At 31.6% G+C, this 13,775-nt stretch overlaps 2 protein-coding genes across 2 annotated transcripts; both read left to right on the forward strand.

Annotated features, from left to right (window-relative positions):
- The first annotated feature begins 5,383 nt into the window (after positions 1–5,383).
- LOC115978124 (hypoxanthine-guanine phosphoribosyltransferase-like) lies at positions 5,384–9,229 on the forward strand. Its single transcript, XM_031100146.1, has 4 exons — positions 5,384–5,752; positions 6,542–6,706; positions 7,694–7,788; positions 9,021–9,229. The coding sequence occupies exons 1-4, from the start codon at positions 5,423–5,425 to the stop codon at positions 9,040–9,042; spliced, it is 612 nt and encodes a 203-aa protein (XP_030956006.1). The 5' UTR covers positions 5,384–5,422; the 3' UTR covers positions 9,043–9,229.
- A 1,464-nt stretch (positions 9,230–10,693) lies between these two features.
- LOC115963811 (DEAD-box ATP-dependent RNA helicase 39-like) lies at positions 10,694–13,490 on the forward strand. The gene is made up of 5 exons (XM_031082983.1): positions 10,694–11,173; positions 11,861–11,935; positions 12,068–12,253; positions 12,406–12,546; positions 12,702–13,490. The coding sequence occupies exons 1-5, from the start codon at positions 10,694–10,696 to the stop codon at positions 12,885–12,887; spliced, it is 1,068 nt and encodes a 355-aa protein (XP_030938843.1). The 3' UTR covers positions 12,888–13,490.
- Positions 13,491–13,775: the final 285 nt, after the last annotated feature.

The following is a 13,775-nucleotide window of genomic DNA, read 5'->3' on the forward strand; positions in this document are numbered from 1 at the left end:
TTTAAATTCATATATTTCAATATAAAAAAATCATTTTAGGCGATATTATTCTTCTTCTTTTTTCCCATCTTGTCCTGTTTGCCACGTCTCACATCGATAGAAGAACTTGCTGCCTTACTGGATTTGAATCCGCTGATAACCACAGAAACTTTCTACATAAAATTAGAATATTATATTAATAGGAAATGAAAGTTGGAATATATATACCTACAGATATGTTAAACTTAAATAGCACAATACATGCAAAGTATGAATCACATTTGCACTGTAATGATCAAATTACAATTTAATATCTTCTCCAAATAAAATTAAAAATTTAAAAAAATTTACAGTTTATTTCGATCCAACAAACATAACATACGCAAAACACTTATCCAATTCAATCAAAATTAAGTGTTATATCACAATCTCCTACGATTCATCAAAAAGACTATTATATTAAGAAAATAAATAAATGAATATAATGTCTTCCATGATTTCTACTTTGCAATTATTATTAATTATATCTCTTAAAATATATAAAGTTATTATGAAGAAAATTATTAAAAAATTTCTTTCAAATGTTTTAATTTATTTTCATTTCAATTTGTTGACTTTTTCATTCAATTTTTCCTTAAATGAATTATTTTTAATTAAATTGTGTTAATCTTCTTAATATATATATCTAATTTTTAATTCATTATTGTATCTTTTAATTATATATTTCCTTAAATAAGCTATACTCAATATTCTTTTATGATTCAACATCTAGATATTTTGTTTGAATTTTTTTTAGGCAACATTTGTTTGAAAATTGACTCTATTTATTTTTATACTACAAATTAAGGATCTAAACATTACATTTTTTTTATAATGATCATTAAAATATTTTGTTAAAAAAACTATTGAGCTCTTTATGATTACCATATATCAAAAGGAGAATGTTAAGGTACACTTTTTTTTTTTTTTTTTTTTAATGTAACATACCAATCTAATCTTAACCGTTAATACATGAGATTGCTTTATATATTATATAGTCAGCGGTGGAGCTAGAAAAATTTCTCAAGGGAGGCCATGTCAAATGTATCATTATATTCCAATAGCTTTAACTCTCTCAATATAAATCCAAATAACTTTATTTTTGGAAAACAATAAAAATATTTTGCCAAAGAGATTTACATATATATTTGTATAAACTTATGCTTTAAATGCTCCTAAAATTAAGGACTTATATATGACAAAAAAAATCAATATTAAAAGGAAAATAAAGGAGACAAATTGAAAATTAGAATTTATAGTTTTCTAGACAAATTAATTATTGATATTCAACGTTTAATACTTAAAGTCCAACATTGCTCTAGAGCATTAGCAATGGGCCTGTCAAATGCCAAATGTAAAGTACATTTGGCATATAGGCCCAGAATAAGCTCAACAGCTAGATGGCTAAACCAGGGAGAGGCCAAATTTTTTTGGCATAGCGCTACAATACCATCTCACATACGAAGAGAAATAAATGGATGGAATTAGTTTGAGCTGAGAAAGTAAAAGTGGAATTTCGTTTTTATTTTTTAAAATTGAGGGAAATACAGAAAGAGTGTGTTTGTGTGAGCGAATTAGGTGGGAGAAATTTTTTTGGCATAGCGCTAAACCGATGGTGGTGGTGTGGTGATGATTGGGTTGTTTGGTTGTTGAGAGAGGGATAGAGACTCAGAGAGGCAGGGACAGGGATGAAGAGAGAGGAGTGATAGATAACCTTTAAATATTATTTTATTATATAATTTATATTATTTTAGTGTATAGGACTGTAAAATAAAAGTTGGGATGTTGGAAGTATTGGAAAATGATATGGTATAATTGGTAAAGTAGCTTTTTGAGATGGTATAATAAAATAGAATGACATTTCCGGTTGGAGATGCTGAGATACATAGCTAGGTGGCATTGCATATCTACTCCACTTTACAAAGAGAACTAGGATTCTAATCCCCTCTCCCATTTTTGTAAATATCAAATATACAAACCCTCAAATATATAATCTTAATTTGCTAATCTGTTGAGATTTTATAAGAAACACATGTAAGTAATGACGTATATAAGATATTGGAGGAAACTAAACAAAATGCCCCAAATGATGCTAATTTATTTAGTTTTCTCCAATCCTCACATACGACTTTGACATGATCAAAATGCATATTCATTCCTTCAATGAGACCTGGGAAATTGATCCATACTAATGTAAAGTTGGACATGAGATATTGGAGGAAACCAAATGGAATGCAATGAAAAATGCCAATCCATTTAGTTACCTACAATTCTCACATACAACACTAACACTAACAATTGTTTACTCCTCCTAAGAGATGAAAGGAAACTAGTAGAGCAAATGTACTAGATAGCTAGTAAGAATTGATTTATTTGCTTTATTGACTGTACAAGCTGGTATTTATAGACTGTCCCAGCGGTTGAGCAACATGCAATTTACAAGAGTAAAGAAGTTCATGCAGTCTACATGAAATGCATGACTTTCATGTTAACAAACAGTTACAAGTCTCACCATACAATTCAAAGACAGGAAGTTCAAATCTTCATAAACAACATGACTTGCAAACGAACAAGTTAGTAGTTAGGCTCTCTCTCTCTCTCTCTCTCATTATTAGAAAACATCAAAACAATAATTATCAGATAAATAGAAGGCATAGCACCATGTATTGATTCAGTTATGGGGTAAAAAAAATTTAATCAAAAATATTATTTTCACAAAAAAGGAAATACAAAGGAGAATGGGAAAGGCACCTCATCCTTTTAGGCCCCATGAATGAGCATGATAAAGAAGAGCAAATTAATACATAATTCAGTCTGCCCTGCCCTCCTGGAGGATCTAATGGGAATCAAACACAATTGAATTTATCTTTCCTAACTATATAATTCATGACTACAGTCATTTTACAATTTTGTAATGCCAAAATTGAATCCCATCGCAATCTTCAATTATATACAGGAAGATAGCCTTGAAAGTTGAAATACTTTTTGCATCAATTTCAAGGAGTCCACCTTAATCAATTAAGGAAAGAAGCTAAAGACTATGGCCTTGGTTATGGTCCAACTTGCACCAAACTTCATTATGAGAAGTGGGGAAAAGGAAAGACCAATTGGATACATGACCTCCCAGCCAGTAGAGTTCATCATATGTTTTTTTTTTCCCCATTTTCTATTTCTATTCTTAGTTATAAATTTCTAATAGCCAGGATTCAGTTAGCTAATTAAATAAGTAGAATGAAGACAGTATTCAATCTCTCATCATCAGCAAACCACCTGGAATATTTGAGCTTGTGAGTTTGTTAGATTCCTTCTCCTCCTCATTGCCTAGAGGAATCAATATGTAAAGATCTCAACTCCATGTGAAGGCTTAATTCCTGATAGATACATTTACTAGTAAAATGCAATGGAGTTTAAATGGTGGGTACTATCTGATCCAAAAAAGAAATCTTATTTATTTTGTACATTTAAGTCAATGAGAAAATGGGTCAGACTCCACTCCAATTATTGTTGTCAGGGATTCATCTTCTTATACCCATAATGCCTTTTAAACCATTGGTCATCACTGTAGAAAACACTCAAGTGAATCAAGTGTTGCACTGTCCTATTGATTACAAAGAGGATCTCCAAAATGCACTCCACGATTGGCAGCTTTAAACCATAACCATTACACAAATATAGAAACTAAAAAACTATTTTGATATATTCAATTGTTCCGGTTAAGGAGGAATGATTTTAACTCTAGACGGACAGCTCAACCCATTGGCCTAACAGCTCCCAATAGAGGAAGACCCCAATAATATCACTTTTTCACCCTAAACTATTAGCCTAATTACATTTTATCCCCTAAATTATTGAAACACACTATTAATCCCCTAATTTTTCTTTCATAATTGTATCTTTTGATTATACATTTTCTTAATAAGTTATACTCAATATTTTTTAATGATTTATCAAGAGTCTTGCAACTCAATTAGTTGGCACTTCATGGTATTTTCAAGACATCTAGGGTTTAAATCTCTCTTTTCCGTAGTAAAAATTATTAAAATAAATATATATCTTAAGGAATTTGTTTAAAATTTGTAAATTTTATCTGATGAACAAGGGTTATTTTTATTTTAGAAAGGATAAATAAGAGTTAAAAATAGATGAAGCTTGTATCCAGTGTCTTTTGTAATGGACATGATATGATTTGGACACGTGTTTACATCGTAACATGTCTGGTGTAAAAATGCACTTGACACAAACGGTATCCTTTAAAAATATATTATAAAAATATAGAAAAATGCTAATGAATACCCTTAGAATATTGGTTAATAATCCATTTAAAGAAAATTTTTATAGGAAAAAAAACAATTAATATTTCGACAGTTTTTTTTTCATTTCCCATAAAAGTGATATCGAAATTTTCTTAAAATGGATTGTTAACTAATACCCTAAAGCATTCGTTAGCATGACCCAAAAATATATTATAAATGTATTTTATTAACAATATAAGTCATATCATTCTCAAAAAAAACAAAAACAACATACGTCATAAAAAGCATATATTATTAACTACACAACATATTCTAATTGTCAAATTGGATATACTCTCCGTCCCAATCTGTTTGTTTTATTTGAAAAGTCAAAGTGTCAAACATTTTAAAGGAATATCATTTATTGTTTTGTTTGCCTTATAAAAATGTATAAGTTTACAAAACTATCTTTAAATAAATTTATTAGATTTTTTTTTTTTAAGAGTTATTCTTAATGAGACAACTAAAAAGGTGTCTTAATTATATTGATTTTTTAAATGTTTGTTAATTTTCTTTTCATATAGTTTTGAAAATAAAGTAGGGACATAATAGAAATATTAATAAATTAACAACTTTTATTTTTAAAAACATGACAATATTTTGGGACATTCTAAAATAGAATAGAGGACAAACAAAATGGGAGACAATATATTTTTTGATAATTGAACCTAAGACAGGACACTCAATAATATTAAAAGATATTAACAAGTTACAAATTTACAATAATCTTTGACATTCCCAAACTTGATTTTATTCAAATTAAAAAAAAAAAAAGTTCATCTTACAATAATTTTTCCAATAAGTTGAAGGTTTAGTTTTTCCTAAGCCAAAAAAAAAAAAAAAATTGAAAGCCAAACCATCATAATAGGAAACAAATTTACAATGAAAACGTTATGAGAATTAAAAGAAAGAAGACTCTGATGGATTCCCTAGCATTAAAGTGAAAACGACTTTATTTATCTATTTAAAAGCGCAATGAAAAAAGAAAACCAATTGTGTCTGGTATTTATATTATAGATTATTCCCAAAAAACATATCACAAGATTATTCCTATATTAGATTAAACCCTTTGAAGAAGCGAAAACCCAATACGACAACACATCATATGCAAAATGGCCTTAAAGCTACAGTCTCACATTGAGAGAGTCCTGTGGGACCAACACCAAATCTCTCGCCGCGTCAGCGAGCTGGCCTCCCAAATCTCCGCCGATTTCGGTGGCGCCGCCAATTCAGACTCACCACCACCACCACCACCACCTGTCCTCGTTGGCGTGGCCACCGGAGCTTTTCTCTTCTTGGCTGACCTAGTAAGAAACATCGACCTTCCCATCTCCGTTGATTTCGTTCGTGCCGATTCCTACGGCTCCGGTACCATCTCCGCTGGGGCCCCCAAGCTCTCACTTGACTTGAAGGTTGATGTCAAGGGAAAGCACGTTATATTGGTACTTTCTCTCTCTCTCTCTCTCTCTCTCACTCATTGGTTGTCTTACTTTTTCAATAACATACCAAACAAAGGTTTTTATAGCTTCAATGTTTTGTTCTCTTGTCTGTACTGTACTACTATTGTTTTGGTTCTTAAAAGTTATTGGATGTTTTTTTTTTTTTTTTTTGAGAAGGTTATTGGATGTTTCTATATTGGTCCTTTACGTTTTTTAATTTTCATTTTGGTCCATCATGATTGATTTTTATATTAACTATGCCGTCCGTCTGTATCCATTAAAACTGAGAGTATTTGTGACATGTTTTTCTACTTACATCAATAAACTTTGTGTTTATTTCACGCATTTTAGAGTTAGTATTTCATGAACTAAATAAACATGGCTCAAAACGGAATCCAACATGAATGATCAAAATTAAAATTATGAAATATTAAGGGACTAAATGATACAAAATTTACTTTAGTAATCTTAATAATGCGGTATTTAAAAAAAAAAAAAAACTATTTATGAAAAATATAGCATCTTAACATTGGGCAAAATTTGGAAAATAATATTATTTTAACAATAATTTTTTAAATTAATAGTTTTTTTTAATTATTTGGGAATCTAGGTTTTTTTTTTTTTTTAATCGTGTTAAATCATGTTTTTTAAAGCCAATTTTGTTTCTAAAAATTAAAAAGCTGGTAAGGTTTTTGGTACTACCTTGTTCAAAATCAAGATGACAAATGAATGGAAGCTGGTGTATGTAATGGTGTAGGGTATATAATTGGATGGACATGTTTGTTGTGTCAGGTTGAGGACATTGTTGATACGGGAAGAACTCTATCGTGTCTGATTGCTCATTTGGAATCAAAAGGAGCATCCTCTGTATCAGTTTGTGCCTTCCTTGATAAACCTACAAGAAGAAAGGTTCATTTTCAGCCACTGGGTCAAGGAAAGTTTTACAAGGGGTTTGAGGTAACATCTCTATCCTATTACTTCCCCGTCTCTGTGTGTCTGCCACTTGAAATCAACAATATATTTCTTTTGACACAATAAAGGTTCACTGCCAGGACTCTTTTAAGTACTTCTTGGTTTTGCTTTAGAAATTCACTCACCTAAAGGTTATGTGTTACAACTTACAACTCACTCACCAACCCCAGGACTACTAACTCTGCGGGTGAGATGTAATTGAATTCCAAAACATAAGAGTAACATTGCATTTGATGCTCTCTCTACAGAACGAAATTAAACTAGGTAAAAGTTTATTTATTTTCATTTGTTTTCTTATTTGAAAATTAAGGGCAAATAATAAAAAAGAAATATACAATTGAAGACTTTTTTTGATAATTCAATAGTTACAACGGGGGATAGGAGATTTGAATCGTGGATGTCTTGGACACACTAGGAGAAAAGAGAAAGGGAAACATTGTGAGTGGGGTTCAAAATCTTCTTCAAATCAAAGACAAAAACATGTCTTTTGTAATACCTGTTGTTCTCCCATGCTATTTGTTGCATTTTAGATGTTGTAATTTTCTTAAGAGTGATGCTGTATGAATATTGAGTGATACTACAAGTTTAGTACAAACTGGCATTTTATCTATAATGGCGCCACATGATCTATGCTTTATATGAAATGTAACGTGTGGTGCGCACTTCTTGCGTTAACCAGCGTACTTGATAATTTTCCTAGTGGAACTTCAGTAATCAAACAATGAACTTTTGTATTTAGATGTACTCTTGAAGCTGATGATCATTTACTCAAATTGATAATTTCTTCTCTTACAAGATAATTAAAGGGTGAGATTGTTGGTTCAAACCCTCTAGGTGTATATGTAACATACCAATAAAGCAAATTGTAGGCTCTTGAAAAATATTTGATTTTTGCTGCACTATGTTGACTTTTGTTTGGTATGAACTGTCATAAATATAAATATGTTATCATTTTCTATATTCTTTTTGCAGTGTCCAGATTATTTTGTTGTGGGTTATGGAATGGACTTTGCGGAATTATATAGGAATTTGCCTTACGTTGGTGTCTTGAAGCCTGAATGTTACAAGTGATGTTACACTTCTGATCTTTTTTTTTTTTTTGAGTCATTGTTACACTTCTGATCTTATTCCATAAGATGTATCGATAATGATTTTACATTTGTGAGATGATGGTATTCAAATACAATTGGAGTTATTTTGATGATATTTTTTTTCTATATTTTCTTAAAAATATTCATTGATGCACTGGATACTGTGCTTTGTGCTTACACAGTTATATTCACTTTGTAATTCCAAACTTTTTGCACATCAAGTTTATTAGTATGGTCCTCTGAAATTAACCCCCTCTCCTTCCAGGGCTGCTCACTATCTCTGAGTACATCCTAAACTTTCGAAAGTAAAAAAGAGGGGGATAATCAAACCATTGCTGTTATGATTGTGAACCTCTAGGACCTAGACGTGATGTTGCGCATTACAATTATCATGAGCATCTCAATTCTGATATTGTTTATGTAAGAACTACTAAAGTGGCATGTAAATTTAACTTCCAAGTATGAATTTTTGCATAATCTTGTATATCTACCTAGTGGTAGGTAGATAGCATCAGAATTTCTTTGAGTCAGAAGATTCTATTGAACTCAATGTTACCTATACGTATTCAAAGTACTAAAAAAAAAAAAGTATTGAATTCACTGAAATTTCTCGTTTACATCTGATCCTTGACACATTTAGATTTGTGCTAAAAGAGTTGTGAAATAGAAACTAAGTTTAATACCATTAGAGCATTCTTGTTAAGAATGCTAAATGCTATAAATGCTAAATTTTAACGTCAAGTTTGTAAAAAGCACCAAAAAGCAAGCTACAACAAACATGCTAAACATAAAAAATAAAAAAATAAATAAAAAGAAGCAACTGAGCTATAGTGAACTTTCATCTTTGAAAGCTTACTGTAGCTCTGATCTTAAAAAAAAAAAATTTATTTTTTTAATGCTTCTGGTGGAAAAGGTGGTTTGTGTAGTTTTTTATTATTTTAATGAGTAGTTTATATTATTTTAAACGAAATGGTAAAAAAATCGAACCTTTAATATTGAGTGGATTGTAAAATGAATTGTTAAAATTGATAAAATGACTTTTTGAGATACTAAATACTAAAATTTTTAAAAACTTTGATAGGAATGCTCTTAGTTTTCACTTTTCATATTAATAAAGGTAGTACATATTGTACAACGTTTCCTCTTTTTTAGTGTTTTTTTAATCTATCATTGGTTTTACTTAATTCTTTCATCCCAACCCTTAGCAGAGAAAGCAAGCCAGAGCCTTAGAGAAAATCTTTAACTCTCCTTCTTCATTTCTCTCACCATTGCATACACCTTTGAGAGAAAATTGTAACATTCATCTCCATCACCAAAAACAGAGTGTTGTGAATTAATTGAAGGCATGTAAACCATTGGAGCTCTACAAGTTTGGTGGATATCTGTTGGCAGCTCAACGGTAATGACTTTGGGAAGCTAGTTATGAGTACTTGGGCTTTCCTCTTTGAAAACATGTCTTGATATTTTTATGTTTTTTGAGTTCTCTTCCGCATTTTCATATTGCTCTCTATTTGTTTTAGTTATGTTATGAATATGCGTGCAACATGAAATTTGGCTAATCATGTAAATTTGGACTAATTGCCTGTGTAAGTTTAAAAGGTGATTAAGCTGTAAAATATGATTAAGGGGTCTAAATATATGCTAAGGAGTTATTAGGATTTATTTTACCTTGTTTTATGGTTCTTCATTCTTTCCCTTAGGTTAGGCTTCCTTTTAAAATAGGATAAATCAAATTAAAAAATAATATGAAGTTAATCAATTTTTCATACACCGAAGGAGTAGCAATAAAATGAAATAACAAAAGAATTAGAAAAACATAGATTAAAAAAAAAAAGTACCATGCTTTCGAGAGAGAAAGAGAGAAACAAGAAGCATTTTCTCAAGAACCAAATTAAATAACAAAAGAATTAGGAAAATGTAGATGAAAAGAAAAAGGTACCAAGCTTTTGAGGGCGAGACTTGAAGCAGCAAAGACTGCAAGCAAAGACAGGGAAAGAGAGACTCAAATTCTCAACAGTAGCATGTTCTAATTTAGAATAAAAAATTAATAAATAAAATAATTATGACAGAGAAATCTATGAAGTCTCCAAAGGTGGCAAAATTTGTGGATATAGATTATTACTCGGAGAAAAAGTACTTTTCCCTTTATATTTGGAGAAGTTCATAATTTTGAATTTCCCCACTTATTTTTTAAACCAACCAATTTCTTCATTTATGTTTAAAAAATAAGAAAATTCTCCCAATTTGTATTTTTTTAATTAAATCCAATGAAATCACAATGATTACAAATGGAATCTAATAAAACAATAATGCAATCCTCAAATTTTTCTTTAACAACGTACTCAAAAAATTCTATTGAATTTAACAAATTAGGGTATTTGATCATTTCTCATATAAAGCAGAAAATTAATTCGTTTTAAAAATATTAAGGAATAGTAAAAGAAAAGTACTCTCTCCAAACTAAACTAGAACTTACGTTCCGTTTGTTTCGATGGAAAATTATGTGTAAATATAGTTTTCCGTATTTTTCAGTGTTTGGTAACATAAAAAAAGACAAGTCAAAGGAAAACTATCAATGGTCAACATAAAAAATATGACTTATTTTTAGACATTATTTTCCATTAATTTTTTTTGGAAAACAACTCTATCTCACAGTAAGCTAAATAAGAGAAATTAAAAAAATTACTTTTCAACTTATTTAAAATTGTTACCAAATATTAAAAAATGAGATAATTTTATAGAAAATAATTTTTAAAAAATGACTCAACTCCTAGAAAACATCATTGTTGAAACAGACAGGGCGTTAAAGTAAAACCAGGGCACACCGACTCTGTAGCGGCGGAAGCCCAAACAGAAAGTAAGAAGAAAACAGCGAAACAACATGAGAGGAAAAACCAAAGCCCTTCTCACTCTCTCATACTCTCTCTTCTCTCCAGTCTTCAAACCACAACCACACACAACCACTTGGGCTCTTCTTGGTTTTACCTCTCTTTCCACCAAAGCATCCAATTCAGAACAACCCAACAACAACAACAACAACAACAGAGACTCAATCCTTCTTGAGAAGTTCAGGCAAAGAAGACTCAAAGGTTCTTCAAATGATACCCCAAAAACCAAACCCAGACCATCACCGGAATCATCAACTTCTGCAAATGAGGATGGACCCACCAAGGAAGTGAGCAGCTTTACTGAGTTGGGTCTGAGTGAGGAGTTGACTGAGGCTGCTGGGCATATGGGTGTTTTTGTTCCTTCTGAGATTCAGTGTGTTGGGATTCCTGCTGTTTTGGAAGGGAAGAGTGTGGTGTTTAGTGCTCAGCCTAAGTCTGGCAGGACTTTAGCCTACTTGTTGCCGCTTGTTCAAGTAACTTTTCTATGCATTTCCTCTTCCTCTTTCTTTCTATTATTTCCTTTCCTTCATTTTTTCAAAATCTGACTTTAATTAATGATTGCTTTGTGGGTTTAGTAGGATTAATATTATGTTTGACTTTGTTTTGGGGATTTGTTTTTGTTTTTGTTTTAATTGCTTGTTTAGTTTCATAGAGATTAAAAAGTTCATAAGGTTTTCACTTCATTGCCCTAAGACCTGACCTCTTAGATTCATAAAGATTATTAAAAATAAATTTTTTTTTTCAGTTGTTGTTTTTATTTTATTTTTTTACCACCATATGTGTGTGCATTTAACATTGAAATTTTGTCATTTGAAATACAAATGCAAAGCTACTCCACATTTCATTTATTTTCACTTCCTTTTTTTTTTTTATTGCATTACTTTGCTTCTAATTTTCTTATAAGATTCCTACTGACAATTGTTAAGAGTTTCATTGCTAGCATTTTAGGCCATCTTATGTTTTTGCTGCAATGTTTAGGCTGTCAAATTATTAATACTATTCAAGACCTACCTCCCCTCCCAAAACAACCATGTAAAATTGAAGCTGTTAAGTTGCTATATAATTACGTTGATATGACAAATTTACAATATTATTATGTTTGTAGTAAGTGGAATATGAGTAACTCAATTAAACTAATTAATTTTTTTTCTTTTTTATAGCTGCTGCATCAGGAGACAAAGCCCAAGCATCCACGAGCAGTAGTGCTATGCACCACAGAAGAGCTATCTGATGAGGTCAGGACCCCTCTTTTCTCCTCCTCTTTTTTTTTTTTTTTTTTTTCCTGAAGCATAGTTATAAGAATTTGCAGCACTAATAAACCTCAAGGATTTTTCACCCATAGTATTAAATTTGTATGGACTTCACAGGTGTTTCAGGTGGCAAAGTTTATCAGCGATTCTGCACACGCAGCACAGCTAAAGTCTGAAAAGGTTAATGGTTCGAACCAGAAAATTTTGTCGAATGCTCCAATTGGCATGATAGTTGGAACCCCTGGAGAGGTTCTTCAACACATTGACGAGGGAAATGTGGTTCCTGATGAAATCAAATACTTGGTTAGTTTCCTAAGACAGTAATTATCACATATGGATTTTGATTGTCCTGCTATCTTGGATATGGATATTCCTGTCAGGTTTGTAAAGCTTGTATCTGTGTCCTTGCATTGATCACCTTGAAACATTTAATGGTGGTGAATATCTCTTTGTAGGTGTTAGATGAGATGGACACCATGTTTGGTTGTGGCCTTGGTCCTGAAATCCAAAAGATACTAAGGCCATTAAAAAATCATGCGTCAAAATCCAATGACAAAGGATTTCAAACTGTTTTGGTGACTTCAACAGTGGCCAAGGTATGGTGTAACCTCAGTCTTGTCTTAATGATTTTGATATTTAGATTGTCTGTTTATAGGGTCTTGGATTCTTTACAAAAGTTTCAAGCTTCAAAATTTTGTAACCTTTGGCTGCTGTTTTCGCATTGTGTAACTTCTGTTATTCAAAATGACAGATACTAGGCGAACAGCTATCTCCCTTTGTGGAACGACTGGAGCATAGTCATGCAGGACAAATTGCTGCAATGTTGCTAGAGATGGACAAAACAGAAGTATTTCATCTCACTGAGTCTCTGGATGTTCTGAAGAAGAAAGTGGCCGAGGCTATGGATTCCCTTAATATAACCGCATCAGAATCGTGACATTACTTTTCTGCTTTTTCACTACTACAGGATAATGGAGCTAGCCCAATTCTCACTAGTAGATATATGGAAAAGGGTCCTCAACATTTGATTTGAAATTGAGAATTGAGAGAATCCATTTCATGATAAAAAATTTGTAGTTAACCAATCTATAGGTGTATATAGTGCCATGTTATCTGGTTGAATTAAATTTTCAATGACGTGGCACCATGTACATCCTTTTATACGTGAAAATTAAATCTGAATCATGACATGGATCCTTTTCATTTCAACATATGAAGAGGATTTTAATCTGATAGGTATTCCTGTATATATGTTGCTATGCGCCCATTTGTGATGGGCTTTATGAGCGTCACCATTTGTAGAGTGGAGCTAAATCTTGTAGTAAGTTTGTTGGTCCTGTTGCATTTGTGGAGGTGTATCTGGCAACTTGATTGTTGACATTTTTTAGGCTTCTTACTGTCAGGGATTTACAGTGAAAGTGAAACTAAATTTTTGCCATTTTAACTTCGTTTCATTATTCATGACTAGCAAAGGTCTCTGGATTTGGTGTTGAATCTCATTAGACCTCAGTTTTTCTTTACTTAGTTCTTAGTTGTAGTCTGAAATTTGTCATTAGCTTTATCCTCTTGTTTGATTCTGGACAACGGGTAGCAATCTTCTCAGTACCCAAGGCAAATGTGAAATTATGGTGAGATTTTGTCTCCGTGGTGAATTTTTTGAGTGAATCCTGAAAAACACTACCATCTGCTGCCATTGCACTTAATACATGGCACTAGGTGGCTTGGTCTAAGATTTTTGAGTGAATACTGGAACAAAACTACCATAGCCCTCAGTTACACTTTTTCATGCATGGCACTATGTGACTCGGTCTAAGATTTCGGATTA

The sequence above is a fragment of the Quercus lobata genome, chromosome 2, assembly GCF_001633185.2.
Source record: "Quercus lobata isolate SW786 chromosome 2, ValleyOak3.0 Primary Assembly, whole genome shotgun sequence".
Taxonomy (NCBI): domain Eukaryota; kingdom Viridiplantae; phylum Streptophyta; class Magnoliopsida; order Fagales; family Fagaceae; genus Quercus; species Quercus lobata.

Excerpts from the sequence above, each read along its gene's own strand:
- LOC115978124 (XM_031100146.1), top strand. The coding sequence starts at position 5,423 with ATGGCCTTAAAGCTACAGTCTCACATTGAGAGAGTCCTGTGGGACCAA. Across the intron at positions 6,707-7,693 it reads AGTTTTACAAGGGGTTTGAG|TGTCCAGATTATTTTGTTGT; the intron begins GTAACATCTCTA and ends TTCTTTTTGCAG. Across the intron at positions 7,789-9,020 it reads TTGAAGCCTGAATGTTACAA|AGAAAGCAAGCCAGAGCCTT; the intron begins GTGATGTTACAC and ends AACCCTTAGCAG.
- LOC115963811 (XM_031082983.1), top strand. The coding sequence starts at position 10,694 with ATGAGAGGAAAAACCAAAGCCCTTCTCACTCTCTCATACTCTCTCTTC. Across the intron at positions 11,174-11,860 it reads ACTTGTTGCCGCTTGTTCAA|CTGCTGCATCAGGAGACAAA; the intron begins GTAACTTTTCTA and ends TCTTTTTTATAG. Across the intron at positions 12,254-12,405 it reads CTGATGAAATCAAATACTTG|GTGTTAGATGAGATGGACAC; the intron begins GTTAGTTTCCTA and ends ATCTCTTTGTAG.